The 24,854-nt window shown below is 52.2% G+C and overlaps 11 protein-coding genes across 11 annotated transcripts; 6 read left to right on the top strand and 5 right to left on the bottom strand.

The window, feature by feature from the left end:
- Positions 1–857: 857 nt before the first annotated feature.
- J4E85_009632 (uncharacterized protein) lies at positions 858–1,814 on the bottom strand (the record flags this gene model as incomplete). The annotated part of the gene is made up of 1 exon (XM_051473852.1): positions 858–1,814. One exon carries the CDS (start codon positions 1,812–1,814, stop codon positions 858–860), a length of 957 nt encoding a protein of 318 aa, XP_051322256.1.
- Positions 1,815–3,029: 1,215 nt separating this feature from the next.
- On the bottom strand, positions 3,030–4,925 carry J4E85_009631 (uncharacterized protein; the record flags this gene model as incomplete). The annotated part of the gene is made up of 1 exon (XM_051473851.1): positions 3,030–4,925. One exon carries the CDS (start codon positions 4,923–4,925, stop codon positions 3,030–3,032), a length of 1,896 nt encoding a protein of 631 aa, XP_051322255.1.
- A 746-nt stretch (positions 4,926–5,671) lies between these two features.
- On the top strand, positions 5,672–7,529 carry J4E85_009630 (uncharacterized protein; the record flags this gene model as incomplete). Its single annotated transcript, XM_051473850.1, has 2 exons — positions 5,672–5,822; positions 5,875–7,529. The coding sequence occupies 2 exons, from the start codon at positions 5,672–5,674 to the stop codon at positions 7,527–7,529; spliced, it is 1,806 nt and encodes a 601-aa protein (XP_051322254.1).
- An 86-nt stretch (positions 7,530–7,615) lies between these two features.
- On the bottom strand, positions 7,616–9,714 carry J4E85_009629 (uncharacterized protein; the record flags this gene model as incomplete). The annotated part of the gene is made up of 2 exons (XM_051473849.1): positions 7,616–9,599; positions 9,650–9,714. The coding sequence occupies 2 exons, from the start codon at positions 9,712–9,714 to the stop codon at positions 7,616–7,618; spliced, it is 2,049 nt and encodes a 682-aa protein (XP_051322253.1).
- Positions 9,715–11,451: 1,737 nt separating this feature from the next.
- J4E85_009628 (uncharacterized protein) lies at positions 11,452–12,884 on the top strand (the record flags this gene model as incomplete). The annotated part of the gene is made up of 3 exons (XM_051473848.1): positions 11,452–11,578; positions 11,631–11,855; positions 11,908–12,884. The coding sequence occupies 3 exons, from the start codon at positions 11,452–11,454 to the stop codon at positions 12,882–12,884; spliced, it is 1,329 nt and encodes a 442-aa protein (XP_051322252.1).
- A 1,402-nt stretch (positions 12,885–14,286) lies between these two features.
- Positions 14,287–15,769, top strand: J4E85_009627 (uncharacterized protein; the record flags this gene model as incomplete). The annotated part of the gene is made up of 4 exons (XM_051473847.1): positions 14,287–14,617; positions 14,674–14,823; positions 14,878–15,379; positions 15,439–15,769. 4 exons carry the CDS (start codon positions 14,287–14,289, stop codon positions 15,767–15,769), a joined length of 1,314 nt encoding a protein of 437 aa, XP_051322251.1.
- Positions 15,770–16,908: 1,139 nt separating this feature from the next.
- J4E85_009626 (uncharacterized protein) lies at positions 16,909–17,125 on the top strand (the record flags this gene model as incomplete). The annotated part of the gene is made up of 2 exons (XM_051473846.1): positions 16,909–17,082; positions 17,120–17,125. The coding sequence occupies 2 exons, from the start codon at positions 16,909–16,911 to the stop codon at positions 17,123–17,125; spliced, it is 180 nt and encodes a 59-aa protein (XP_051322250.1).
- A 386-nt stretch (positions 17,126–17,511) lies between these two features.
- On the bottom strand, positions 17,512–19,308 carry J4E85_009625 (uncharacterized protein; the record flags this gene model as incomplete). Its single annotated transcript, XM_051473845.1, has 3 exons — positions 17,512–18,384; positions 18,749–19,020; positions 19,152–19,308. The coding sequence occupies 3 exons, from the start codon at positions 19,306–19,308 to the stop codon at positions 17,512–17,514; spliced, it is 1,302 nt and encodes a 433-aa protein (XP_051322249.1).
- Positions 19,309–21,264: 1,956 nt separating this feature from the next.
- On the top strand, positions 21,265–21,874 carry J4E85_009624 (uncharacterized protein; the record flags this gene model as incomplete). Its single annotated transcript, XM_051473844.1, has 3 exons — positions 21,265–21,323; positions 21,389–21,661; positions 21,736–21,874. 3 exons carry the CDS (start codon positions 21,265–21,267, stop codon positions 21,872–21,874), a joined length of 471 nt encoding a protein of 156 aa, XP_051322248.1.
- A 458-nt stretch (positions 21,875–22,332) lies between these two features.
- J4E85_009623 (uncharacterized protein) lies at positions 22,333–23,307 on the top strand (the record flags this gene model as incomplete). Its single annotated transcript, XM_051473843.1, has 1 exon — positions 22,333–23,307. One exon carries the CDS (start codon positions 22,333–22,335, stop codon positions 23,305–23,307), a length of 975 nt encoding a protein of 324 aa, XP_051322247.1.
- A 123-nt stretch (positions 23,308–23,430) lies between these two features.
- Positions 23,431–24,820, bottom strand: J4E85_009622 (uncharacterized protein; the record flags this gene model as incomplete). The annotated part of the gene is made up of 2 exons (XM_051473842.1): positions 23,431–24,365; positions 24,427–24,820. 2 exons carry the CDS (start codon positions 24,818–24,820, stop codon positions 23,431–23,433), a joined length of 1,329 nt encoding a protein of 442 aa, XP_051322246.1.
- Between the last annotated feature and the right edge of the window lie 34 nt (positions 24,821–24,854).

Below are 24,854 nucleotides of genomic sequence, written 5' to 3'. Positions count from 1 at the left end.
GAATTCGTTACATATAAATCACTCAACCATCTACTCAGGTTGAAGATCACTCACCAACATGACAGAGCAAGCCGTGGCAGTTGCTACCCCGGATGGCCTCTCACCCACATCTCAAACCAACAAACTCATGACGCCAGCTCCACCCGTCGCACTTGATGCGCCCAGTTGCTTTCTTCAGCTGCCTGCAGAACTGCGGTTTCTAGTATATTCATATCTTTCGCCATACTTCTCGACCGATCGAAAGCACTTCGGCAAAGCCCAGCACCTCGACCTCATACAGACATGTCGACAAATCCGCGAAGAAGCACCTCCAGAGATTGAGAAAGCTGCTGAAGATTTCTACCGCAATTATGAGAGGAACTGGTATGATAGCCACGGAGAGCGAATTCGCATCAAAAAGGATCGCTCTTGGGATAGGGTGAGTGTGCACATCGATCATCCCCTCATTGGTCGCGGTGTTCCGCTACTCGAATTACCTCTTAAGCGAGTCGATATCTGCGTTACTCGAGTCAAAACCCACGAGCTGAAGAGTGATCTCCTCCGAAGATACTATGCACAGTTGAAGAATTTCACGAGGAGGTCGGACGCTCCGACGCTTTGCTTGACACTCAACGGCTCCAGATGCATAAAATTTCGTCATTTGAAGGACAATCAAGTGTTCACTCATAGTAACTAAGTCGTGAAGTGGAAGACGTGTTAAAAGGTTCTTCGGAAGCACGGCATCAGATAGTGCGCGTAGGGCGTCGTATGGTTTTGTGGGTGAACGGTCACGGGCCAGCACGGTGAGATCGAGGTAGACTATGTCGATGTTTCATTATGAGATTACGACAACTTCTAATATATCATGGCGTCATCTACTACTTCTTAGTATAACTGTGGTAGTTATCAACAGGAGCGACCTCCTTGACGCTCTCCCAAATCTGCTCAATGCCCTTGACCGCCTCATCGCTAAGCTTGCCCTTCTTCAAGCTCTGCGCAGTCTGCTCAGCCTGAGCGATCTTGCTAGCACCGAAGATGACACCATCTTCGTCTCCCTCAAGCGCGCTGTGGTAGGCCATCCAGCGGTATGCGAGTTCCGCCTTGGTGACACCCTCCTTCTCGGCAATCTCGTTCCACTTGATGAGCGCCTTGCGCATGGTCTCGTTATCGTACAGCTTTCCGTACATATTGCCCATGGCTTGCTCGTTGAAGCGTCCGGCGCCTGCATCGAGATCTGCTGCCGTCTTCACAAGGAAGCCACCAGCAAGGGGCGAGTATGCGTAGAAGTGCATACCGAGCTTGCGGAGTGTGGGGAAGAGCTGAGTCTCCAAGTGACGGGCAACAGGGTTGTAGTTACCCTGGTAGACTTGTGGGAGCGGGTAGCCCTTGGCCTTCGCGATGTCGTAGACTTGCTGAACTTGCTCGGCCGAGAAGTTACTGAGGCCAAAGCGGCGGAAGATGCCCTTCTTGTACACCTCGTTCATGCCCTCCAGGGTCTCCTCAAAAGGAACGGTTGGGTCTGGAGCGTGGATATAGAAGATGTCGAACTGGTCGATCTTGGCACGCTCGATGGATTCCTGGCAGTACTTGATCACAGTGTCCTTTTTGAGTTCACCGGGCGGACCAAAACCGCCAGGCAGCTTGGTATCGATGACAAAGTCCTTGCGCTTCTCGAGTTGGCCGATGGCAACTTCGGATCCAGCATAGAGACGTGCGGAATCAATGTTCTTGACGCCGTTGGCAAGCAGAACATCGATGAGTTTGGCACGGTCTTCTTGCGTGTTGAAGTACGCAGTATCTGAGAGCGCAGCTCCTCCGAAGACTGATTTGACCATGGTGATGGGTGATGGAATCCGAGTTTGATTCGTGGGGATTGATTTGTTGTGTTTAGGGTCAGACAAAAGCTTCAATGCGTAGAAGAATTGACAGCGGGGAAAGCACGAGCGATGGTGTTGATGATATAACCGATGATGCAGGGGAGGAAGCCGCGGTTGAGCTGTTGATAGTTCCTTCCCAACACCCCTCTTCCATTGACTTATATACCCAATGCAGCAGGCAGCAGCTCGCGTCTTTCTCCCAAAACGCCGAGCGAGCCAGCATCCACATTACAAATGTTCACACATACCAGTCGTCCGATGATGCCACCAACACAATGCGTATTCTTGGTAAGGCGTGCTCCACTTATTCCCGACCCCTCCTCGACAAGGATTGCACAATGGCCCCGCTCAACCACTCTTACGCATATGCGTACGGGAATAACGGCCCCGGCATAGACAGTTACACCAGTCACGTGTCCATTGTGCAGTTCAACTAAACACCGAACGAATGTAAAGTTCATTCATGTATTTGGATACAAGCGATGGCGCGATGCGAGATGTTGCCCTCACTTCCGACACAGACATACCTGCGGCCTTGGGCGGGTCGCAAGCTTAGCCAACTAGTGATACGTATCATTCTGCATGGGTCGAGTGGTCCGTAACGGCGGACGAATAGTGAACACCAAGACAAACTAACCAGACTCAATACTCAAGGCGACGTGGTATCACAGAAGGATCTAGACAGTGTCTGTTGCCTTGTCGTGCAATCTCAGCAATGCATTCTAATTTTACTAAAAGTGAAACATCTAACACGCATTTCCCTAAAGCGTATGCTCACTTCTTGCGAAATCAATGTGCAACATGACTACCGATCAGATTTGAAATATACATCGTATGGACGTCTTCGTCCGCTCGGTCATGTTGCATTAGAGCAACGATACCCTCCTTGCCAGATGCGCAGCTTGAAAAACGTTCGTACGAGTTGATGAGTTGAGTGGAAGTTTCAGAGAAAGAATGAACGTGTTGTTGGATGTGTTCATCGAGATAGAAGTGGAGGCGAAGCAATGATGAGCGATCTGTTAGCCTTACAATAAACTGCTGTCTTTAGTACCGTACCGCATCGCATGATCTCTCTTTTTAGGCGCTTACCACCACAAGTGAAGCGCCTAAAACGAGAGATCATGCGATGCGACGCGGTGCTGATCAAGACTAGTACATTCTCTTGCAAAGGGATTACGATGGCCCGGAGGCCATGTCTGTCCAGCCACCATCCGCTCTCCAAACTCCTGCTTTCGTGTAATCCCCCCTTCCACCGCCTCTTATATAAGCGAATCGAAAGTATTCGTTCACGCCTTCCATGTGTCTAGTCCAGGTCCAGCTTTCCTCCATACGGTCAGCGTATTCATGGTACCTTTCTACATCATTGACCAGAACGCTCATTCCATCATAAGGCTCAGGGAATGGGTAGTGCCAATCGAAGGTGATGTTGGGCCTCAGATGGTGGAGATTGAAGTTGTTGTGGATGATAGGCGCAGTGATGAGTGGGAGCACGGTGCCAATGGGCGCGTCACCACGAAGTGCGCCGGGTGTCTCGAGGATACTGGCAAAGCCCCAGCGTGCGGTCCCGTTGATGAAGAGGCCAATCAAAATGCCTTGGAAAAGGAGCGAGGGGCGTGTTTGCATAGATGTGCCAGGTACAAGGAGCAGGCCGAGGATGTAGTGGTGGATGCGGACGTTCATCCTTGGTATGGCGACGAGTGCGAGGATGCCAGCCACCAGAATGCCATAGAGGGCAAGGTAACGCGGTAGACGACCTTCGACACGGAATGACCATGCCTGTCCCAGGGCGATGACGAATAGGGTGAGGACGATAATGATCAGCGCAGGAATAGCGCCTGGCTGGTTCTTGATATCGTGGGGTGTGAGACGCTCTATGGGAATCTTGTCGAACGTGTAGTTGTTTAGGGCGCCGATCCAACATCCGCCGAGCCAGAGGATGGTTTTCTCTACTTGTGCGTGAAGACCTTGCAGTTGGCGACGCACTGCAAACCGGTAGACAGCATACATGCAAAAGGATGCGGGAAGGAAGCGTGACAGAGCAATACTGATTATGGAGTAATAATCAGTCAAGTTGGGAGGGTCTGATGCCAGTGCGACATGGAAGAAGACACCGACGAAGATGGAGGTAAAGAAGACGGATGGTGAGGTAGTAAACAAAGACAACAGGATGGTGAAGGTCAGCGATACGCCTAGTAATGGCCACCGTAAGTCGCGACATTTGGCTGCCGTGCCGGGCAGAAAGGAGAAGGAGCGCGGAAAATACGAATCAAAGCCAATGCTCTTGATGTGTCTCCTGTTTACGCTGGGGTAGTCAGTCTTCTCGCCAACCTGCGCAACAACTCCACAGCCACCCGACGCGTCATTTATGAAGCCAGCATGGATAGCAGCTCCGCAGATGAAAGAGTCGGCGCGGTAATATGTGTTCTCCAGGGTGTTTTCCTCGTCGGTGGGTCCGCCAATAACCAATGGACGATAGTTGACATTCTTGTCACCAACAGCATGTGGATTAAGCAATTGCACGCGTTTACAGTTTGCGGGGCAGCGGAACGGCATGGTGCTGTTCTCGAACGGTCGACATAGATCGCCGTTGAGCCCGCAGCCATTGCCATCGTCCCAGAAGCGATCCGTACACCGTACTCGCACGGGGCTGCCATATCCAGGTATGTCCGCTGCAAACGCGCTACGATGCAGGACCAAGCCAAATGTCAGGATCCAGCAGAAGTAGAAGAAGACCAGCAGGCCGATCTTCTGTCTTCTTTCAGGAAAGTAGCTGTTCAGCAACCGGATTGGCGCAGTCTGTATCTTGGGAAAGAAAGGGTGTATCTTCCAGGGTCGGGGCGGTTGTGGACCCTTGACCCATACGACAACATTGTTCCATGCACGTTGCAACCGCGGCGGGATGTACTTGTTGGCGTAATAGGGCTCTTGTGGGGTGTCGTGCTCTTGACCGGATGTCTCGGGAGTCGCGATGGCGTCGGCTGACTCGGCAGGAAGTGCGGTCGCGTTCTCGTCGTCGCGGTAGGCTTGCGGAGGCGCGCCCTCGTCGTCGAGGCTTTCCCGCGGCTCCATATCGTAGATGGATGCCAGCTCGTGGCGGGACCTCGTAGGGGACGACACTTTGGTAGTGAATAGGATGACGATGCGCCGAGGCACAACGGATGCTTATCGATAGGAATGCGCGTAGAGATGTGCGACGATGAGCGATGGCTGGCAAAAGACTCAAAAGACACTCATGTACAGGACGAGGTGAAGGGGGGAAAGGAAGTGAGAATATACGAGCGAAGGCAAAGGCATGGCAATGGCAAGGAAAGAGCTCTGGGGAGCTTCGGGACCTGCATGATGCGGGCCTGTGGAGTGCCCACGTTCCGGCTTCACGGCACTGAGACGCTAGGTAAGATCGGCCTCCGAGTAGGAAGCTTCCAAAGCTTTGGGTGTCGGCGGCAATGGCAGTATGTGAAGGTTCACGCCCCGATACAGTAGAACCAGAGTTATCATGCTCGCTCTCATCCCAGGTCGTTCGAGATGGTTATTCCCAGCTGCAGCTCCCACGTGTGGCTGAACGTGGCTCAACGTGGCCTAGCCAGCTCATGCGGCTTCCCGTTTGGTGATGAGGTCACCGTTCTGGCATTTCTAATCAGCGCCTTATCGGTCCCTCGGACCATTCGCCTCGGGCGACGGAGCGACTCCATACCCAGGAATATCCCCATCGTCTTTCAACTCTTTGTATGCGATTGTTTGTATTGGCCGATCTTGTAAGAGTTGTTGCATCTGACGCGTCCGCGTAAACCTTATCCGCACACCGCTGCAGTGCCACGATGGCGCCGTACAACTCTGACCCGAGCTCTTTCCCCGATCCAGTGGATCTTACGCATTTCCTGTCACGCAGCACGAGAGCGCGCGAAGCTTCTTCTGTCAAACAGTTCTACAAGTACTTCCAGATTCCCGGCATCGCCCAATTAGCTGGAGGTATGCGCGCGCCTGACCGGATGTTTCGCCTCAGATTACTGATTTGGTCCAGGTCTCCCCAACGATCACTATTTCCCCTACGACACGCTCGAGGCCAAAGTCGCACAGCCGAACCGATGGCAGCCAACGCCCAACAAGCCCGTCGATCCGCCCGCCGACGATCCTCCGACCGCCCAACTCGCGAAGACATGCATCGCAGAGCGTAGAGAGAAGGAGCCACCTGCGTCGCGCCTCGTCGTACCCAAGTACTCCAATGTGCCAGATCCCCTGCGCATGATCGACCTGAAGTCTGCACTGCAATACGGCCAGGCTCTGGGATACCCCGCACTATACCAGTTCATTCGGCAGTTCACGAGGGAGAACCTACATCCTTTCGTCCCATACAAGAACGGGCCAGAGGTCATCTTGACCTGCGGCTCTACCGATGGCTTCTCCAAGACGCTGACAGCGCTCAGCAATGAGTGGTCAGCCGAACATGACCCTGTCGACGAGAGGCCAGGGCTGCTGTGCGAGACATATTGCTATATGAACGCCATCCAGACCGCCCGGCCACGAGGCTTCAACATTGCGCCAGTAGCCATCGACGACGAGGGAATGATGGCGCATGGAAAGGGTGGTCTGCAAGATGTTCTAGAGAACTGGGACTACTCAAAGGGCCGCCGCCCACATGTCATGTACACCGTCACCATTGGCCAGAACCCCACATCAGGCACCTTATCGGTACAGCGCAGAACCGAGATTTACGCTCTCTGCGTCAAGTACGACATTATCATCGTCGAGGATGACCCATACTGGTACCTGCAGTACCCGTCCTCGTCGCCTAGCAGCGTTCCTCCCAAGCCTACTAAATCTTCTGGCTTCGAATTCCTGGACAGTCTCATTCCTTCATACCTCAGCGTAGACTACCAGGGTCGCGTTGTTCGTCTCGATACCTTCTCCAAGACGGTAGCCCCCGGGTGCCGTCTTGGTTGGATCACCGCGCAGCCTGCACTCGTAGAACGTCTCCTCCGCATTACCGAGACCTCGACCCAGCAGCCCTCAGGCTTCGTGCAGTCCATGATGGCAGAACTGCTCATGGGTCCTCAAGCCTCGAACGATCCTGGTAAGGGCGGCGCAGCCGATGGCAGTGGCTGGAAAGTGGATGGATGGGTGCGCTGGCTGGAAGGCCTCCGAGGCAACTATGAGCGTCGCATGCAGAAGATGTGCGACACACTGGACGCTGGAAAGGAGGCTGTAAAAGCTGGCCGCCGGAGGAGTCTCGTCGACGTCGCTGACGAAGAGGATGACTGGGCCGTGGTCGAGAAGACGCAGATCTACTCCTTCGTTCGACCTCTTGGCGGCATGTTCGTGTGGGTGCGCTTCGACTTCGCGTCCCACCCGCTCGCCAAGCAGGTACCTGCCGCCCGCCTTTCTAGGGCTCTGTGGGTCTTCTGGACCTCGAAACCCTACCTATGTCTCGTAGCTCCCGGTACAATGTTCGCAGCCAACGAGGAGATCAAGGCAATGGACAGCTTCAACTGCTTCCGGTTGTGCTTCGCCGCATGCCCTGCGGAAGATGTAGATGATATCAGCAAGAGGTTTGTAGATGGCGCGCAAGCATTCTGGAGGATTAAGAGCAAGAGTAAGATTGACAAATTATTGGAAGAGGAGGAGGTAGCGGGCGTGGATCACGTTGCGGGTATGGCGGTATTGACCGGGATGTGTTAACGGATTTTCAAATATACATTAGGAACGCTATATACAACCAAACTTAATGGTGGAGTCACGCTATGCACTCCCGTTACTCGCTATTTTTACTTGGAGACCTTGGCGTCCGCGATGATGACGTCGGATGCCTTCTCAGACAACATGTAGAGGGGAAGAGCCAGGTAAGTGCCGGGAATCTTGGGGAAAGCGGAAGCATCGACGACACGGAGACCCTCAACACCACGGACCTTGAAGTTGCCGTCAAGAACAGCCTTCTCGTCATCGTCGGCACCAATAGGGCAAGTGCAAGAAGCGTGGTGACCCCAGGACTCGTACTTGGCAAACTCCTTCCACTGCTCGTCGGTCTGAACCTGCTTTCCGGGCCAAACCTCCTTGAACTTGCCGTCAAGAGGAATGAGATCCTCAAAGACCTCGCGACCGTACTTCATTCCCTCAACAAGGGCGTCAAGGTCCTCGTCACCGCCGACAGCGAAGTTGCGCTTGCGGATCTCAGGCACATCTTGGGGATCAGCGCTACGGAGGGTAACAGTACCAGCGTTGTTGCGAGACTCAGCCTTGAGAGTGAGCCAGGTCCAGGCGTCGCGGCCAAGGGTGGCGTTGGCGAAGAAGTCGGGGTAGTATCCGTTGAAGTATGCGGGCCATCCAGCGACGAAAAGATCAGCGTTGCCGTTGGGGGAGTTGCTAGCCTTCTTGGTGATGGCAAGAGCGATACCGTTGGTGGCGTAGACACCCTTTCCGATTCCAAGCGTGCCAGTTTCCCACTTCTCGAGGCAGGGGTCGTGGTCACCTTCAAGGAATGTGCAGCCGTTGAGAAGAGAAATCTTGCTGGGTGCTTGACCGATGACGGGGATTTCGTAGCGGTCCTGGAGGTTGGTGCCGACACCAGGTAGGTCCTTGACGACATTGATGCCGAATTGCTCGAGTTCCTCCTTGGGACCAACGCCGGATAGCTTCAGGATCTGAGGGGTGTTGAAAGCACCAGCTGACAGGATGACCTCGCGAGTAGCAGTGACGGATCCCTTTGTTCCCTTACCAGCAGCAGATCCGGACTGGCGCCTGGGATCAGCGCCGTAGAGAGACTTTCCAGTCAAGAAGCTGACACCAGTAGCCTTGGGTGTGGTACCGTTCTGGTTGAAGTCGACGTTGGTGACGAGGGTGTTGAGCTGGATGTCGAGATGGTACTTGCGGCTTCCATCGCGGTTCTTCGCGTTGATGACTTGGTGAAGGAAGTCGACGGGGCCAGCACGCTTGTACTCCGGAATCTTCATGGCAAGAGGAACCTGCCACATGCCTTCGGCGGAATCGCGGTTGGCACCAGGGTTGTTGATGTCGCGGAGCAGAACCTGACCGAGGCCAGTCACGGTGGTGATGAGCGAAGAAAGAAGGTTCTTGCCCATACCCGTAGCAGCAGCCAGGACGAGGGAGATGACCTTGAGGTCCTGAACAATCAAAGTGAGATCGGTCAGTGAGGTCTCGAGCCATCCGGAGAATCCGTGTCCAACAACGCTGTTGGGTAGGTAGCGCGACTTCTCCAAGCGGGTGAAGTACTTGCGCATGTTGCTCGGCGCCCAAGAAGAATCGCCAGTGATGGACTGGAGGTACTCCCAGTCACTCTCGTATGGGTATACAGTGATGAGGGCATTGTGAACAGTGCAGCCTCCGAGCGAGCCAACACGGGGGTATAGAACACCGAGGGGTTTGGCGCCAGCGGGAGGGCTGGGACCAGTGTAGCGGGTGCCGTCGGTCAACTCATAGGTGAGCTTGGTGTCCCTCCTCTGCTCTTCTTCGTCGTCGAAGTGCTTGACAAAGTAGTCCCATCGCATGGGCTCATACTCGGCGGCAACAGAGTGCAAGACGGGCACGTTGTACTGAGTGGTGTTGGTCTGGTCATCACCGGCCTCAAGGAGAAGGACCTTGTGGCCAGCAAGAGCTAGCCTGGCTGCGAGAGGTGCACCGCCGGCACCAGATCCGACAACGACATACTCGTAGTCTTCAAGAGTGGTGGTGTTGGTAGCGCTCACAGCACGCTTGACATTCTCGCCGCGGTAAGGAGTGTGCTCGGCGCCGTCGCTGTGGTCTGATTAGCACTCATTTGTTGATATTGGCACGTGATAACATACATGATGCGTGCAGAAGTGAAGTTGGTAAGTAAGGAGAGGACGGCAAGAGCCTTAATGACAATCATTGTGACGGAATTAGAGGTAGTAATAACCTTGCAAAAAAGAAGAGACAAAAAGCAAAGGACTGGATATACAACGTCGTTGCGAGAACGAGTGTGGAGAGAAAGCGACGAGGGCTTCCCTGTGAAAGCTTATATTGGCATGCAGGACAGCCTCGCTCAACCATCACGAAGCGCCACCGGTAGTCGCGGTACACGTGGTGAACATTACGATCATCGACCATCTACCCCTTTGGTCCTTGACATTTCACGAATGCGACCTGCGGCTAATCCTCCCCCTACAGGTCAGCCTGTTCTTACCGCATGAGGATGGTAGTACAACCCGTGCGCTAGTGGATCCAGGCGCATGGTAGAAAGGCTTCCCATGTCGGACGGCATCCTCGCCCGCACTGACAAATGTGACGAATGCGAGGCTCTCGAGTCAGCGAAGGACAGAAATTCTCCTAGCTGCAGGTCAAGAGATTGAGCGGGGAGACGAGGCGTTGTTTGAAGCTAGACCGAACTTCCACCCTGGGCGCACTGGAAGTCGGACCGAACCTGGCTGGCGTAAACTTACCTCCATGTAGCAAGGAAACTCCCGCGAGATGGCTGAACTTTGCAAGTCAACGATCAAAGTTAGAATGTAGCCGTCGTCTAGCTTGAATCTCGCTCAATCTGGATATCTCATGATAGTCGTCGCTGCTGCATCCAATATATGCACCTTGGCATCCTTCTGAACCTCTTCTGCCGGCGGCACGCATCGTCGCTACCGTACACGGTAGTTACGACTGCCCAACGTACGCCGCAAACGTCATCGGATAACCACGCCGCGAAAGTCTCCACCTCAAATTTCACAACCCAAGTCGATCGAGGGCTCCAGCGCGGCCACAAGAGGACGCCTCGAAGGTAACGTACCTGTATCGATCGTAATCCATGCACGACTCCACTATGCACGTGCTAGAATCGACTTGGCGGTCAGGGTGGGCCTCAAGGGTCTATGAACGAGTAAGAGTCAGCGCCTGTAGCTCCAGAGGATTTCCATCCCCAACAACGTCCATCGCAGCCAGCTTCCGATGTGTGCTGGAAAACATCCCCGTCTGCATAAGCACGGCAGAAGCTCTTGGTAGTTCTGCGAGCCGTCCCCAGGGATGCTCGACGACATCGACTGTGCCAGAGACAACTTCTGAAGGGCTTGTCAAAATGAGGGAAGGTGCGCGGTATGTACACACCCTGGCTCCGTGACCGGGTGTGCAAAGGCAGTTCCCCAGCGACTGAATACGGCATTTGCAGAGCAATCCCTTGCTCTCCACCCCTCTCGGTGTCATTCGTAACCCGACCTGCCAACTCTCCACCGATCCATATTTCGGTATGATTTCCCCTTGGCCCGGATGAGAACGCTCAAGTGGGCACATTTTGTGTTATCGCAACTCCACACGAGCGCCGTGCAGATTATTTGCTTGGTATTTACTGTAGTACATAACCTATTACCTTCAAACCTTCGTACGAAGCGTTGTCCGAAGCCAGCCGCTATCGCCTTTTCCTCAACTCTATCATTTTGCCTTTCTTTTACGACACCTGCACATGATATTTCCCAATGCGGTTAAGAACTGTGGTAGCTTTTCTTGGGGCCTTCGTGGCTGCCGTTCATGCTCAGAACCCGCTTGAGGCTCTGGCGGCACACATGCCAAAGTGCGCTGTATGTGTTCTTATATGAAGACTGTAGCTGAACTCTCGTCTGACATATTCGTATAGTTGGCATGTTTTATGGAAGAGCTTCCCAAGTCGACATGCGCCACAGACCTCACCTCGCAGTGCTTATGCACCAACACTGCCCTCAATCTTGCGGTAGCCGCCTGCTCCCAGAAGACATGTACGATCTATGAGCTTATGCGTGAGTATACCCTCGTAACGTGCGGGCCGCATACTTGGATACTGATGCGTAGCAGAGACCAAAAATATCACCAGCACTGGTTGTGGAGTACCTATTCGTTACAAGGGTGACTCCTTCATGGCTATTGGTATAGCTGGAGCTGTTGTCGCTATATTAGCCTTCATCCTGAGGATGGCCGCTAGTATAGGCAAGAAGGGCCGCCAGGTATCATGGGATGACTTAACGATGTTTATTGTTGTCTTGATTGCTATACCTCCCGCGGTCTTTACCCATTTCTGTAAGACGATTTCGACGAATCCTTGGCCGCCATTTTACTTACAACGTTACAGTGGTCAAAAACGGTCTTGGACGAGACATTTGGACACTCAAAGCTGACCAGATCACCAACGTCCTGTTCTACTACTTCCTGGGAGAAATCTTTTACGTGACTGGCCTTGGTGTCTCCAAGATCTCGATTCTCTTCTTCTACCTTCGCGTCTTTCCGGCCAAGAGCTTTCGAATCCTTACTTACAGCGTCATGGGCGTCTGTGGGGTCTACACCATCGTATTCTTCGTCGTCACCCTCATGCAATGCCGGCCCATCAGCATGGCTTGGGATCAATGGGATGGACTCCACGAGGGCACCTGCAACAACATCCATCTCCAAGGCTGGATCGCGGCCGCTATCAACATCTTCCTGGACGTCGTCGTCATGGCGCTCCCGATGAAACATCTAGCAGCGTTGAACATGGGTATCAAGAAGAAGGTCATGGTCATGTCCATGTTTGGTGTCGGTATCTTCGTCGTCGTCATCTCGGTCATTCGCTTGGAATCCCTCATCCACTTCTCGAATACGCAGAATGTCACCTGGGACTACGTCGACGCCGGTCTATGGAGTCTTATCGAAATCGACGTTTCCATCGTCTGCGGATGTATGCCTGCTCACCGGCTATTGATCGCCAAGTTCTGGCCGAAGATACAGTCGACTATCGGAGCAAGCAAAGCCCTTTCGACGAAAGGTTCAAAGTTCAACAGTACCAACAACACGACCATCAGCTCTACGGCCCCCGAGAAGTCAGTCCGCCTTTCCATAAAACCCAAAGCAAAGGACGAGAACAACTTCATTCCATTGGACGACATGGACGACAACAGCGATCGAGCCATGTTGACGAAACGAGACACCGAACGAGACTCTAGGGGTTGGATCGTGGCAACACATGAGGTGGAAGTCACGCACAGGAATGCTTCGGTGGTCACAGAGAACGCCAATGATGGTAAGCCACAGGACTGGAACAAGCCTCCTATGATGGGAAGAGAACATGTATGAGACTTCATGGGCAATATTGGTGTTGTAGCCATTTGGCGTCGACACAAACGGAGTACAGGCGTCACAACCAAGGATATCCCATAGACCGTATCTTCAGAGAACTGTATAATGTACTATATCTTCTACACACCTTCGGTCTTCTCATCGCTCCCCCATTTCGAGACATCATGTTCAGCGCCTCTCAACACTGCCGACGTGGTGCCGTTGCGTACATGATGATTACATTTTCCAGTCACGGTGTACACTGTAGTCACGTCAGGAAGTGGCATGACTAGAGTCCAGGCTTGATCTGGACTCAGACTAAGCGCCGAACTCGGGCGTGAACGACAGTAGCGCGTGGATGCAATGGGTGGGATCGTCCACAGAGTGAAGCCAACAGGCCGTGCTGGGTTCAGAAGCTAGGACGCGGGGAAAGGAGCGTTAAGCCGCTCAGGGCCCACAATGCAACCACGACAGGGATTTTACCAAGGACAACCCTTCTCGAAGACCACTCGTACCAAGGGGGGATTCAACATCTGCGCGTCCCACTCAAAATGCCAAAATTTTCGCCACTTATCTCTTCCGACATCTTTGCTTCGGTGCTTCTCGAAGGCGTCAGGTGGGCCTTCGACATTACGTATGTACGTTCATCCGAAGGATCTCCGCCAAGGCATCTAACGATTACATATCTGTTGTACTCTGCTACCATACTCCAAAAAGAGCGATCAAAAAAAGTGAGTTATCAAAGTTATGTATGTTATATGCAAAAGCGCGGTTGGCGACAGCATCAACCTTGGAAGCGTTGAGGGAGCCGGAGCGGACCGCAGGGGTAAACTCACAACCTTCGGCTTTCTGGATACAGATAAGCTTGGCCCCAGTTGGACGGGCCGTTTAATTAATCGGACCTTCACACTGCGTCTCCACTATTGGCGATCTGCCTGCTCTTTCCTCTTCTTTCGAGCCCTGGCATCGGGTGTAATTGTTTCAGACCACTTTTCGGGTATCGTCAGCCTTGCTCCTTTTCAACATCCCAAATCGACTGTGTTGGATCTTCTCATCTAGTCCTCTTTCAGTCCTGTCCCTGGCATAAGTGGAGTCAGAACTCGGTGGCATTTACCGTGCCGCGGTCGTTCATGATCTTCCCCACGATTCTCCTGGGATTGTTTAATGATGATAGTCGTTGCTTCTCTGCCTGGGCAAAGAAACTGGTTAGCTTGTCACTTTGCCAGAAATCCTCCGATGCAATCGAACGCTCAGCTATGCCACATCCGCATTCAGCAGTTCGTCCGCGTCTCACCGCCGGCTCATCTCCATGTGGCTTACGCTTACATGATGCTCGTAGACACCACCACCTAATTACCATTCCCTTGTCTCTCTTTGGCTGTTTGTCTAACAGGTATCTTTTCGTACCATTCCGCTCGCTATGAAGTTCTCGTTCTCCATTCTCACCCTCCTTTCGGGCAACATTTTTGCCAATGCCTTTCCTTCTTCTCTGCATCATAGACACCTCGAAGGCCTCACTCCCGAAAAGCTGAATGCGGCTATTCGATCAGTGGAGGAGTACAAGCATGCCAAGAGACTTCTCGTTGATGTAAAGAAACCCATTGACATCACCGGCAAACACGCCTTCCAGGCTCCCAAGAAGAACGACCAGCGCGGACCGTGCCCTGGACTCAACGCTCTGGCTAACCATGGATACATTTCTCGCGATGGTGTCACCAGCTTCGTGGAAGTGGTGGCGGCCATCAACCAAGGTCCGTCTGATGCGTCTTAAAGTACACTGGCCAATTCTAACACGCGTGATATCTAGTGATGGGCATGGGCACAGAGCTGGCTCTCGTTCTCGGTATCATGGGTACTGTCTGGACAGGAAACCCACTATCGTTGGATCCTGGTTTCTCCATCGGAGGCCCCACTGCTGGCACGAACAACATCCTAGGAAACCTGCTTGGTCTTCTCGGTAAGTACTATTACTCCGACGTATTCCAGGTGTTCTCATGCTTACGCCCTCCAGGTAAACCTCGAGGTCTTCAAGGTTCGCACAACTGGATCGAGTCAGACTCATCGCTCACGCGCGATGACCTCTACGTGACTGGTGATGCTTGGACAATGAACATGACACTTTTCCGCGACTTCCACGATCGTGCCGATGAGAACGGTGTTCTCTCCATGGATCTGCTGGCCGACCAAGCTGCCCGCCGCTGGGAGTACAGCGTCGCCCACAACCCCAACTTCTATTATGGGCCCGTCACTGGCATGGTCAGCCGTAACGCTGGCTACTTCTTCCTCGGTCGTCTGCTCTCGAACCACACAGCTGAGCACCCCGACGGTGTTCTTACCCAAGAGATCTTCCGCAAGTTCTTTGCCGTCTACGAGTGTGCAAACGGAACCATGGAGTATCGTAAGGGCCACGAGACAATCCCCGAGAACTGGTACCGAAAGCCGGTGGAGTACGGCCTGATTCCACTGAACTTGGACATCATTTCGTGGGTCGCAAAGCATCCAGTCCTTGGCAGGTACGTATCCAAAATCTTCCACCTTCAGTGTTGAGTGATAGGCTGACATCTCTTGATAGCATCGGCGGCAACACCGGCACCGTTAACTCCTTCACCGGCCTCGATCTCCACAATGTCACTGGTGGCGTCCTCAACGCAGCCTCCCTGCTCGAGAACAACAACCTCTTGTGCTTCGTGTTCGAACTGCTCAAGACATTCCTGCCCAACTCGCTTTCTCCACTGCTGTCGACCCTCGAAGTCCCGATCAGCTTGGTGACGGACACCCTGGCATCACCGCTGTTGAGCCTCGCGTGCCCAGCATGGAAGGACATGACCGAGGGTGGCGAGCCGCTATGGGACGGTATACAAAACACCTTTGCTGGTGCGCGCAAGGCGGGTTCAAGCCTCTAGTACAAGCAGGATATGGCCTGCGCAATGCGGTATACCACAATAGTGACATAATTATCTTCTCTTCTCTTGTCTAATATAAGCTGTTAACGGGCTGAGCTCGCAAAACGTGGTTGAAGGTGCGCAAGCGTGTTATGTCGCAGTGGACAGCTGCGCTCGCACGAATGCGAGGATTGCTGAGTGAAGATCGTACTCATCGACATTGCGATCGATATCGAATTTTGCTTACTAGATTACGCTGCATATAGCTGGACCAGTAATTGAGGCAGCTGCTTAGGCCCGACAGGAACAGGAATAGGTGGCTGTTGAGATCGTGACGCAGATGTCAGGGCAGAGCGTGAGGTGGTTGGGAGACGCGTTCGCGTCGCGCTGGCGAAAGCCCTACCAAATACAGACTAGCTCCTCTACCATGAGCACCTGCACGAAGGTCACTCTCTTGCAGACATGAGAAGCTGGACAGATGCAAATGGTGTCTTGCTATAGAGGAAGAAGATAATGCTTTACAGCGCGTTACCATCAGATTGAGGCGGTGGCGTTGAGGGACCTCAGAGAGCTCACAATGGCTTTGTGCACACCAGAAGCACGGCGAATGCAAATGAGATTACTCACTTTTGCAATGTCGTGTGTTTACCTTTGCAAAATAGTAGTAATCATTCACGATGTGTGCAAGGTTGAATAGTACTGTGTACGGTTGCATTCTAATAGTGATGTATTTATCTTCCAAGGTTGCGTGCAAAAATTCAGGTACTTAACAAACGTGAGGTCGCTTCCTCGGCTCGAGTCCAACTGCCGGCTATAGTATAGACACTCCAGATATGCGTGATAAGTATGAGATGCCCGAAGTCGGGACAATCATGAAAGACGCATTGGCATACGAAGAAGCCATCGAAAAAGGACAACGCCTCCTAGCTCTAACAATCGTGGATATGACCGACGGTCCGCCTCAAAGTAAATTTCAAGACATCGATGACTTGGAAATGTGGGGTTGGTGTACTTTCACTCTTGCCAGCCCGAATCCCACTCCTGCTACGAACCTAGTACGAGCCCTAGGCCCTACCCTCAAGTCTTCTCCCACTACAGCGGGTATCCTTACCAATCACGACGAGACCGTTACGGTCGACGGTAAGACCTATCCAGCCACCATGGCGCATTTTCACAGCGTGATAGAACCCGAGGCCGGTATTTTGTTGGCAGAATGCAACACGACCCCGGAAGCAATGCTGAACCCATATAGGAATCTGGATCCAGCGACGTTGGTAGCCAAACTCCCAGAGCTGCGACATTGGTCCGATGTTGCTTTCTTGCAATGGAAGAATGTATGTACTAACGTTAGTTCTCGGTACAATATGCCAGAACTAAGACTTGTAGTAAGATACCAGGTTCTCAATGCGAACACACGAGCCATCTGTAGCATCATCCTTGCCTCTCTTCGTAAAAAACGACAGGAAACAGCTGAGCCAGGAATCTCGCATGACTCCTGGCTTCCGAGATGGCCAGGTATAGCTTTCCCAATAGAGTCTGAAGAGGCGATAGCGTTATGCGGCACACCCAATGGAAGTGGCGTACTGCATTTGCTCGCTCAGCATAAGGCGAAACTGGGCCACAAGACTATTCAAGAAGTATGCTTGTACTATGAAGATGAAGATGATAAGGGGTTGCGAGAAGTTCCGACTCTGATATTCCATGTCCAGGATGTTTGAGTAAAGCTAGGTAGCGAGGCCGTATGGGGGTCAAGTAGAGATGGATTACATTAAGACCTTTGTAAAAGCATCGCCTAGTCCCCTCTCCACAAGCCATTCCTCGATCGCCTTCATGTCACCTCTATTCGCTCTTTGGCCGCGTCGCTCACCGACTGTGTCGGTAATTTCAGTCATGTCTGGGAAGACTCGCTTTTCACATTGCTCGCGATGTCGCTCGCTGACTTTCTTGTGATGGGCCGGGATGTCGCCCCAGCTTTCCGTTTTGATGTACTTCATGTAATCATCGATATCTTGTGATCGGCCCTCGACGCACAGAAGACCTGGCTTGCCAGCGTAAAGAAAGCCGGTCAATTGGTAAGAAGGAGCAAACTCGATGAAGTCGTCGCGTTTGGAGCGTGTGCTGATCGATGGAAAATAGAACCAAACCCTTACCAGCGGTCCAGCGTCCACAGCAGTGAGATCCGGGCCCAGTTCCGTCGTCTCAATTTCCGTCAGGTATTCGACTGCAGCTTCTCTGATGTACTCAATTTTACTGAGCAGGTCTTCATCTTCTGGTATGTCCGACGTCAACCGCGACGTGGCGGCTTTGTTCATCCATTGCGGTTGCTGCACCCGAACCTTTACGGTCGGTGGGTCTAAAGGCGGCTTATCACCGCTAAACGCGAACGGTACCCCGATATCCAGACGCAATGTTCTTGAATTCGGCGACTCTTCGTTGGGCGTAGATACTGGCAGGTCAAGGATGACTGGGATGACTGGCGTATATTTGGCTGCAGATCTAGACCGAGCATCATCGGTATCGCGCAGGATATCTAGTATTCCCTGAGAGTTCTCGTCGAGTGTGATCTCGTCAGGGTACATTGCCAGCAAAAGCTCAACTTGGCCGATTTGAAGTTCTATCAGATCGGCTGGTAAGATCTGCCATTGTTGCATGTCTGTCATCATTGAACGATAGATAATGATGGAATTCCTAAAGGTCGGAAGTAGTCGGAGGGGGCTGCGAGATAGAGTGAAGTTTAATTCAGGTGTGACAGGCAAGAAAGACGCGCACTAGCGGAAGAGCGAGGTCGGCGCCAATTTTCGGCTACCAGCCACACGGTGAGCCACAACCGCCACCCGCATCGGGATTGTCGAAAGAGAAATCAGCATCAAGCATTGCACGATGATAGTTCAATCCAGATTTTATTTGTGTTTTCAACATCAAAGTCTGACCGCTATGCAGGTGGAGATGCCTGAGCTGGTTAGCCTTAATTTCGTCTCGTGCTCTTTTCCCTCCACATACCTGCCACATGTCGATTATTACACTCGACGTTCCGTTCCTTCTGAGGACGCCTACAGCAGCCACATCGTTCAACCACGCAGCAGTTCCGTTTGTGTCGGTTTCGAATTGTCCTCGCAACATCGTGGGGGCACCATCCGCAGCGGGTGGGAGTCCTATGGTCTGAACGTATATGAAGGTTCCGTCATCGGTCTGGATATTGTATCGGGCGTCTGGTCGGAAAGCGCCTTGCGCGTCCGTAAGGCGCCAGTCCGCGCCGAGATTGAGAACTTTGCCTTACAAGATGTGAGTGACATGACGTCATGATACATAAGAGCACGAGGCACGAGCTGTCGAAGAGATATCCCAGCCTTTTCTCATGATCTTTGAAACACGATGACATGTTTAGGCCAAGAGGACTACTCACCACTTATTCTTGGGCCCTTGAAAGTGCCTCCAACGATAGGGATGACGATACGTTCTTGCCCGGTTGGAATAGAACCGAGCGAGAATCTTTCTCCCAGGAGCGCCTCCATGTGGTAAATTAGGGTCATCTGAGGTGGTTCTGGTGCGCTTTGTGCCATTGTGAAGGTAGTAACAGCAGCAAGTGCAGTGATTGGGGTGAAGAGTCGCATGGTGAAAGCAGCGGTAACGTTGCTAGATACTAGTTGGAAACTCTAAACGCAACGACATCATAGTCGCATAGCCAGAATATATACATGTGCTACAGTGCGATGACAAGCTTCCATGCCGTCGCCAGGTACCGAAGATGACGTACAGCTTAAGGTTCCGCGTTCCTGCAGCAACCCCGCAATCGGCAATTCCTCTAGATCTACCCCAAATCAAGATGTCGGCTCAATTTCCACCACATCCCATGGGGAAAATTGGTCCCTCGTCGCATCGCATCCACTCACTTCGTCATTGACTACCGCTACCGACAGGAAATACGTTGTCGCGCGCGAAGATGTCATAACACAAGAGCGGTCTGCTATTCTCTCGTACTAGCCCGTGCCCAAGTGTGCCATCCCTCTGCACCTGCCGATCAGCAATGCAATCGATACGTGGCCCACTGCATCACGAAGACACGCCAACACCCGTATGAACGATAGAACGAGCATCAGGAAGGTCAATACCATGGCGCAATCGTTCGGCGCCCGACGTCTTCAGCTCTGTTGCGCAATCGCAAATCTACCGGCAGCCCTACCCGGTCGAGGCGGCTGGACACCACTGATCTTCGAAAGAATGCGCCGAGTTCCCAAGGTACGCTGCCATGCTTCACCTCAGTCTCTCCATAGCTTGAGAAGCAGCTTGCCCGCTGGTTGGGTAACATAGCTGTCATGCACCTATCCAAAGAGGCGAGCACAAAATCTATGGGAAAAGATGAATACCTACCTAGGTGCCTCCCAACCTAGAAGTCCACGTTGCCTTGGAAGCTCGTTGACTTTATCGCAACCCAGTATTTCAGTTTGTACCTTGAATGAGGCGCGAGGCACATTCCCTCTCTACCCATGATGCCCCAGCTCCATGGCATCGAAATTCACGCTTGCGGGCCATGAGCTGCTAACACGACACTCCAGGCTATATATGATCGAAGCGGCACAAGTATGAGCATGCCTCATGGTTGCGAAACGATTGGACAGGCTCGCGCGCGAAAGCCAGAAGGTCCCATGATCACGAACAGGGCCCACCTTCAAGACGACTACCACCCACCTGTGTTATCTTTGTGGAGAATTTTCTTCACGACACGGCCTTCAATCGTGGCTCGAACGTCCAGCCAAGGCATCGTGGCCCACAAGCTGGACGGTGATCATTGCCCAGGCGTCAATGGGCTCAAATTCCAAACCGTGGCGACGCCCCTCAACATCACCCTAGGGTTGTTACGAAGCACAATCTTGTCCAAGAAAAAGATGAGCTATCGGTTTCTTCTCTCTATTGTCTCCCTGTGCAAGAAGGTAAGACGTCTTCAGCAAGTGACGCAACCTATAAAATTTCCCCGGCCGAATTTCCTTCACGATGTGGATATACCGCCGCGCCGGCCCGACCACATCTCGTAGAATGCTTAGACCATAGCATTTCGAATACAGTGGCTAGCGAATGTGACTTTCCCTTTGAAAGCAGCAAAATCAATCAAGGACGTTCTGTTTGGAGGAGAACCCCGACTTCTTCGTTGTTCGTGACTGACTGGCTGCATCGCTGTCTCAGTTTTGCCAACGAGCTTTCACTCACCAACCAGACGGCATGCGTGAAGCAGACTGGTGTTTGTATCCATACGTAGCAGCGGTGAAGCTACTATCGCTAGCCACGGTATTGCTTCGGAGAGGGTATGGTTGAGTACTATTTTACTTCGTTGTGGACTAGGCCAACTCATGTGCGATATGAATAGGTATAAAAGCTACAGGTTATGAATCATTTTACGATAATCTCTCCCGTCACCTTACAGTACATTCCACAAGTACGCAGCAAAACCAGCAAAACCAGCAATGAGGCTCTCTTCTTTTATCACACCTGTCTGCCTCTTGGGCGTAGCAGCATCAGTCGAGATGACTCAGTACTCCACAGGATCTGGGGTCGAAGTCGGTTTTGAGTCCTTCGTCAAAGAGTACGATATCTCATGATTCTCCCGCAAACGGCAAGAACGACTAGAGCACTAACCCAAACTTGTAGGCTCTACGCCTCCGCGGAGGACCCGTCTGCTACAAGCACTTTTACCGATTTCTTCACACCCAACGGGCAGCTCATTGTTCTTGAGAACACCGCTACTGGCCCCGAAGAGATTGTCGCGCTGAAGGAGGAGCTTCTCCCCGTAGCTGGCAACAAGCTTTGGAACCATCTTCCTAACGTGACTACCGTTGATTCAGAAACAACCGCCGAGAAGACATACCAGGTGCTTGGTGTTATCGAAACGAGATACGATGGTGGAAACTGCTCTCAGGCCTAGTACGTTCCAAAATCACAACTCCGTGAGCATTGTACTAGTCTGATGGAGTATACTAACGATGCAACTCCCGCAGCTACTCGACCCGCTTTACCGTTACCAAGGACGCCAGCGGATCACCCCAGCTCACACCCCACAGTGGAAGCCTCGTCGCGTACGACGATTTCATCGTGAGCCCATCAAACACGCCGACTGATATAGCTTGTGGGGCTTAGTGCGAGCGCTGGGCGCACGGTCCAATGACTGAGATCTTTTCGCGATTTCGATTTGTACGCAAAAGGCATGGATATATTGCTAGCGAAAGTAGAGCACGTCACGTATTTAGTCTCATGTTGTAAAATCACATTGATACTGTCTGCATTCAAGTAATTAAAGCGGCTCTAGCGCCATCTTCGTACCAAGCTTGACTGAACTGATGAATGCCTGCCCAGCGTGGTAATATCGAATGCACGCGTGTCAAGCTCACACTGGCTAGATTTATCACTACTTTGCTGTGCATTTAGACGTTGGTAACAAGACAACCCGTCAACTCACAGCTGTCATTCCAACTCTCACAATGATCGATATTCATAGTAAATTTTATTCCATATTTACTCATCTATTGTTTCCCCCCCAGTGACCCAAGCACCAAAAGTAAAGAAAGTCTCACAGACCAACCATATCCTCCACAGAGATGGTCAAGACGTCCGCGCGCGACAAATATGTCGTACTCGAAGAGGCTCCGCAAGGCTTCCACGGTGGCAGACAGAACGTCGGTGTCTACGTTGTTAAGTATCGCCCTTCGAATGCAATATGCGTCGAAAAACGTGTGACTGCGTACCAAAACGGTGTCCATTCGATCCACAGCGAGATTGCCACCATGGAACAGTGCCGGACTCATCCTAACATTACATCAATCATGGACAGCGACACAGCAGATCTCGATCACACGTATGGTTCAATCTGGATGCAGCACTGCGAGCTCGGTTCTTTGGATGCGCTAATTATGCGGTACAAAGAACGCGAGATGCATCTCCCAGACGAAGGTTTCTTTTGGAAAGTATTCTGGGATATTTCTCAGGCTCTTTGCTATCTTTGGACGGGTCAGGATTACAAGAAGACGCGCGATTACGCTATGCAGGGCCGACCAGTAGAGGGCCGTGTGCGTGGTTGGAACGCCATTCGTCATCGCGATCTAAAGCCAGCCAACATCTTGTTGACATGGTCTAGCACTCTAGCTGGCGACACGATGAATAGCTACCCGACCGTAGTACTCTGCGACTTTGGCTGCAGTGTAAAGTCTACGGATATTAGTTTGAACAACCAAGCCGCAAAGCTTCTCGCTTGGGAAGACGTCGCTTTCGAGCCTCCGGAGTCTACCTACAGCGAAAGAGGAGACATATATGCGCTCGGTCTGATTTTGCTGTGCCTGGGACAAATGCGACAGCGTCCTAAGATGGATGTTCTCGATCCAGAGTGCGATCCATTAGGATACTCTAATTACTTCCAGTTGGAACTGGGGTCGCTAGTTGGAGAATGCTTGGAGCCAGATCCAAGTGACCGACCGGCACAAGAAATTTTACCCGTGGTGGTTTGGGAAGGCTACCAGGAGTGGCGCTCATACAGTGGTGGCGACGGTAAACCACTACCAAAATGGGCGTTTGAGTAGATTCACGTATGTGATAGAGGCTCTCGGCATTTGGGTTGAATATGTAGGATTGTGAACAGAAGTGAATATGTACAAATTTATGAAGTCAACAATAGCGAACATGGAGTGCTCGGCGAAGTGGAGTTAATGGCCAGCAAGTTTCGTAATCGGTGGTGTGTTCGGGTAGAAGCTTGCCGGCATCGTAGGAATAGGAATGGGACTGGCTGTACCAAACGCAGTCTGGAGGTTCTCTTTCATGGTAGGTGCAGAGTAACCAGTGGGTGCAGCATTTTGAGTGCTGGTAGTGGCTGGATAAGCGCCCCCACTTCCCTTCTTCAAGCAAAATCCGCTACCGTAACCATTCTGGCATTGATAGATGTTGTTGCTGCCTTTCTCAGTCCACATGGCCAAATCTTCGATGGTAATGTCTGTGCAAGGCGCCTTTTCTGCGCAGACGACTTTGACAGGCCCGCGGTTCAGGCCGTATTCGACTGTTCCCTTCCAATTTCTAAATGTCATGTTGCTCAACTGCACGCCATTGCCAGCAATAGCGCTCATCGAAGCCCACTTTTGATCGATGTCTAGAGACCAGGCGTTGCCGTGACCGATGAAATTCTCGAAAACAACATCTTCGACGTAGCCGCTGCCACCATTAGACTTTACCATCATCATCTGGTTAGATTTCCAAGTGTAGATGTTCTTGTATACAACGGAAGAGATGGCAGTATCAGCGCCAAGAGAGCCCATGGCGCAGCCACCGCTCCAGTTGCAGTAGATATTCTCGATCAGGACATTCTTGGAAGGCGACTTTACGGTTACGCACTCGTCTTTGTTAGTCACCATGATATCGTGTACCCAGCAGTTGGTACAGGTGACGTCGACACCGTCGAGACCACCCCAGTCGCCTCCGCGGATCGCCATGTTGTAGGCTTCGCCGTTCGTGCAGTTGTTGATTACGAAGTGGAACATGGGCGCGTCGACAAGAATTATGTCGTGGATCCCAAAGTTGGTCGATTTCTCAATGCGAAGAAGACGCGCGCCATTTCGCTTGCCGTTCTTGTGGTCTTGGTAACCATTGCCTGCAATTGTGATCAGCACTGTGACGGAACATGACCGATCTCGAATAGCATCCTTGCGTACCTTGAATAGCACCCTTGCCAGTGCTGCTGAACATCTCGAAATCGTTGGCATTCCTGATGAACAACATATTTCCAGCATCGGTACCCGTACGGTAGATGGTGCCGTCAAGCTGCAGCGCCCACGCCTTACCACCCTCAAACGTGACCCAGGTGTTCAAGGCATAGTCTCCGGAAGGAACAACGACAGTGCCACCTGCCTTGCAAGCAGTAAATGCCTTGAGAAGGGCTGGTCCAAGATCTGTGGACTTATCGGCTTTCGCGCCATAATCCATAACGTTGCAGCTCTTCTTGGCCGTTTTGGCCGCGTGAGTGGTTAAAGGCCCGACCTTGCCCGACAGCTGTGCGAGTGCCGGTGCAATAGCAGCCGCTGCAAGCAGGAATTGCGAAAAATGCATCGTGAATGAAAGACCTGCTCAACAGGAACGAATG

This window comes from Alternaria conjuncta (genome assembly GCF_024043145.1).
Source record: "Alternaria conjuncta strain BMP 0040 chromosome Unknown scaffold_18, whole genome shotgun sequence".
Lineage (NCBI taxonomy): Eukaryota > Fungi > Ascomycota > Dothideomycetes > Pleosporales > Pleosporaceae > Alternaria > Alternaria conjuncta.
The sequence above is the reverse complement of the archived record's forward strand: the minus strand, read 5'-3'. Positions and strand labels throughout refer to the sequence as shown.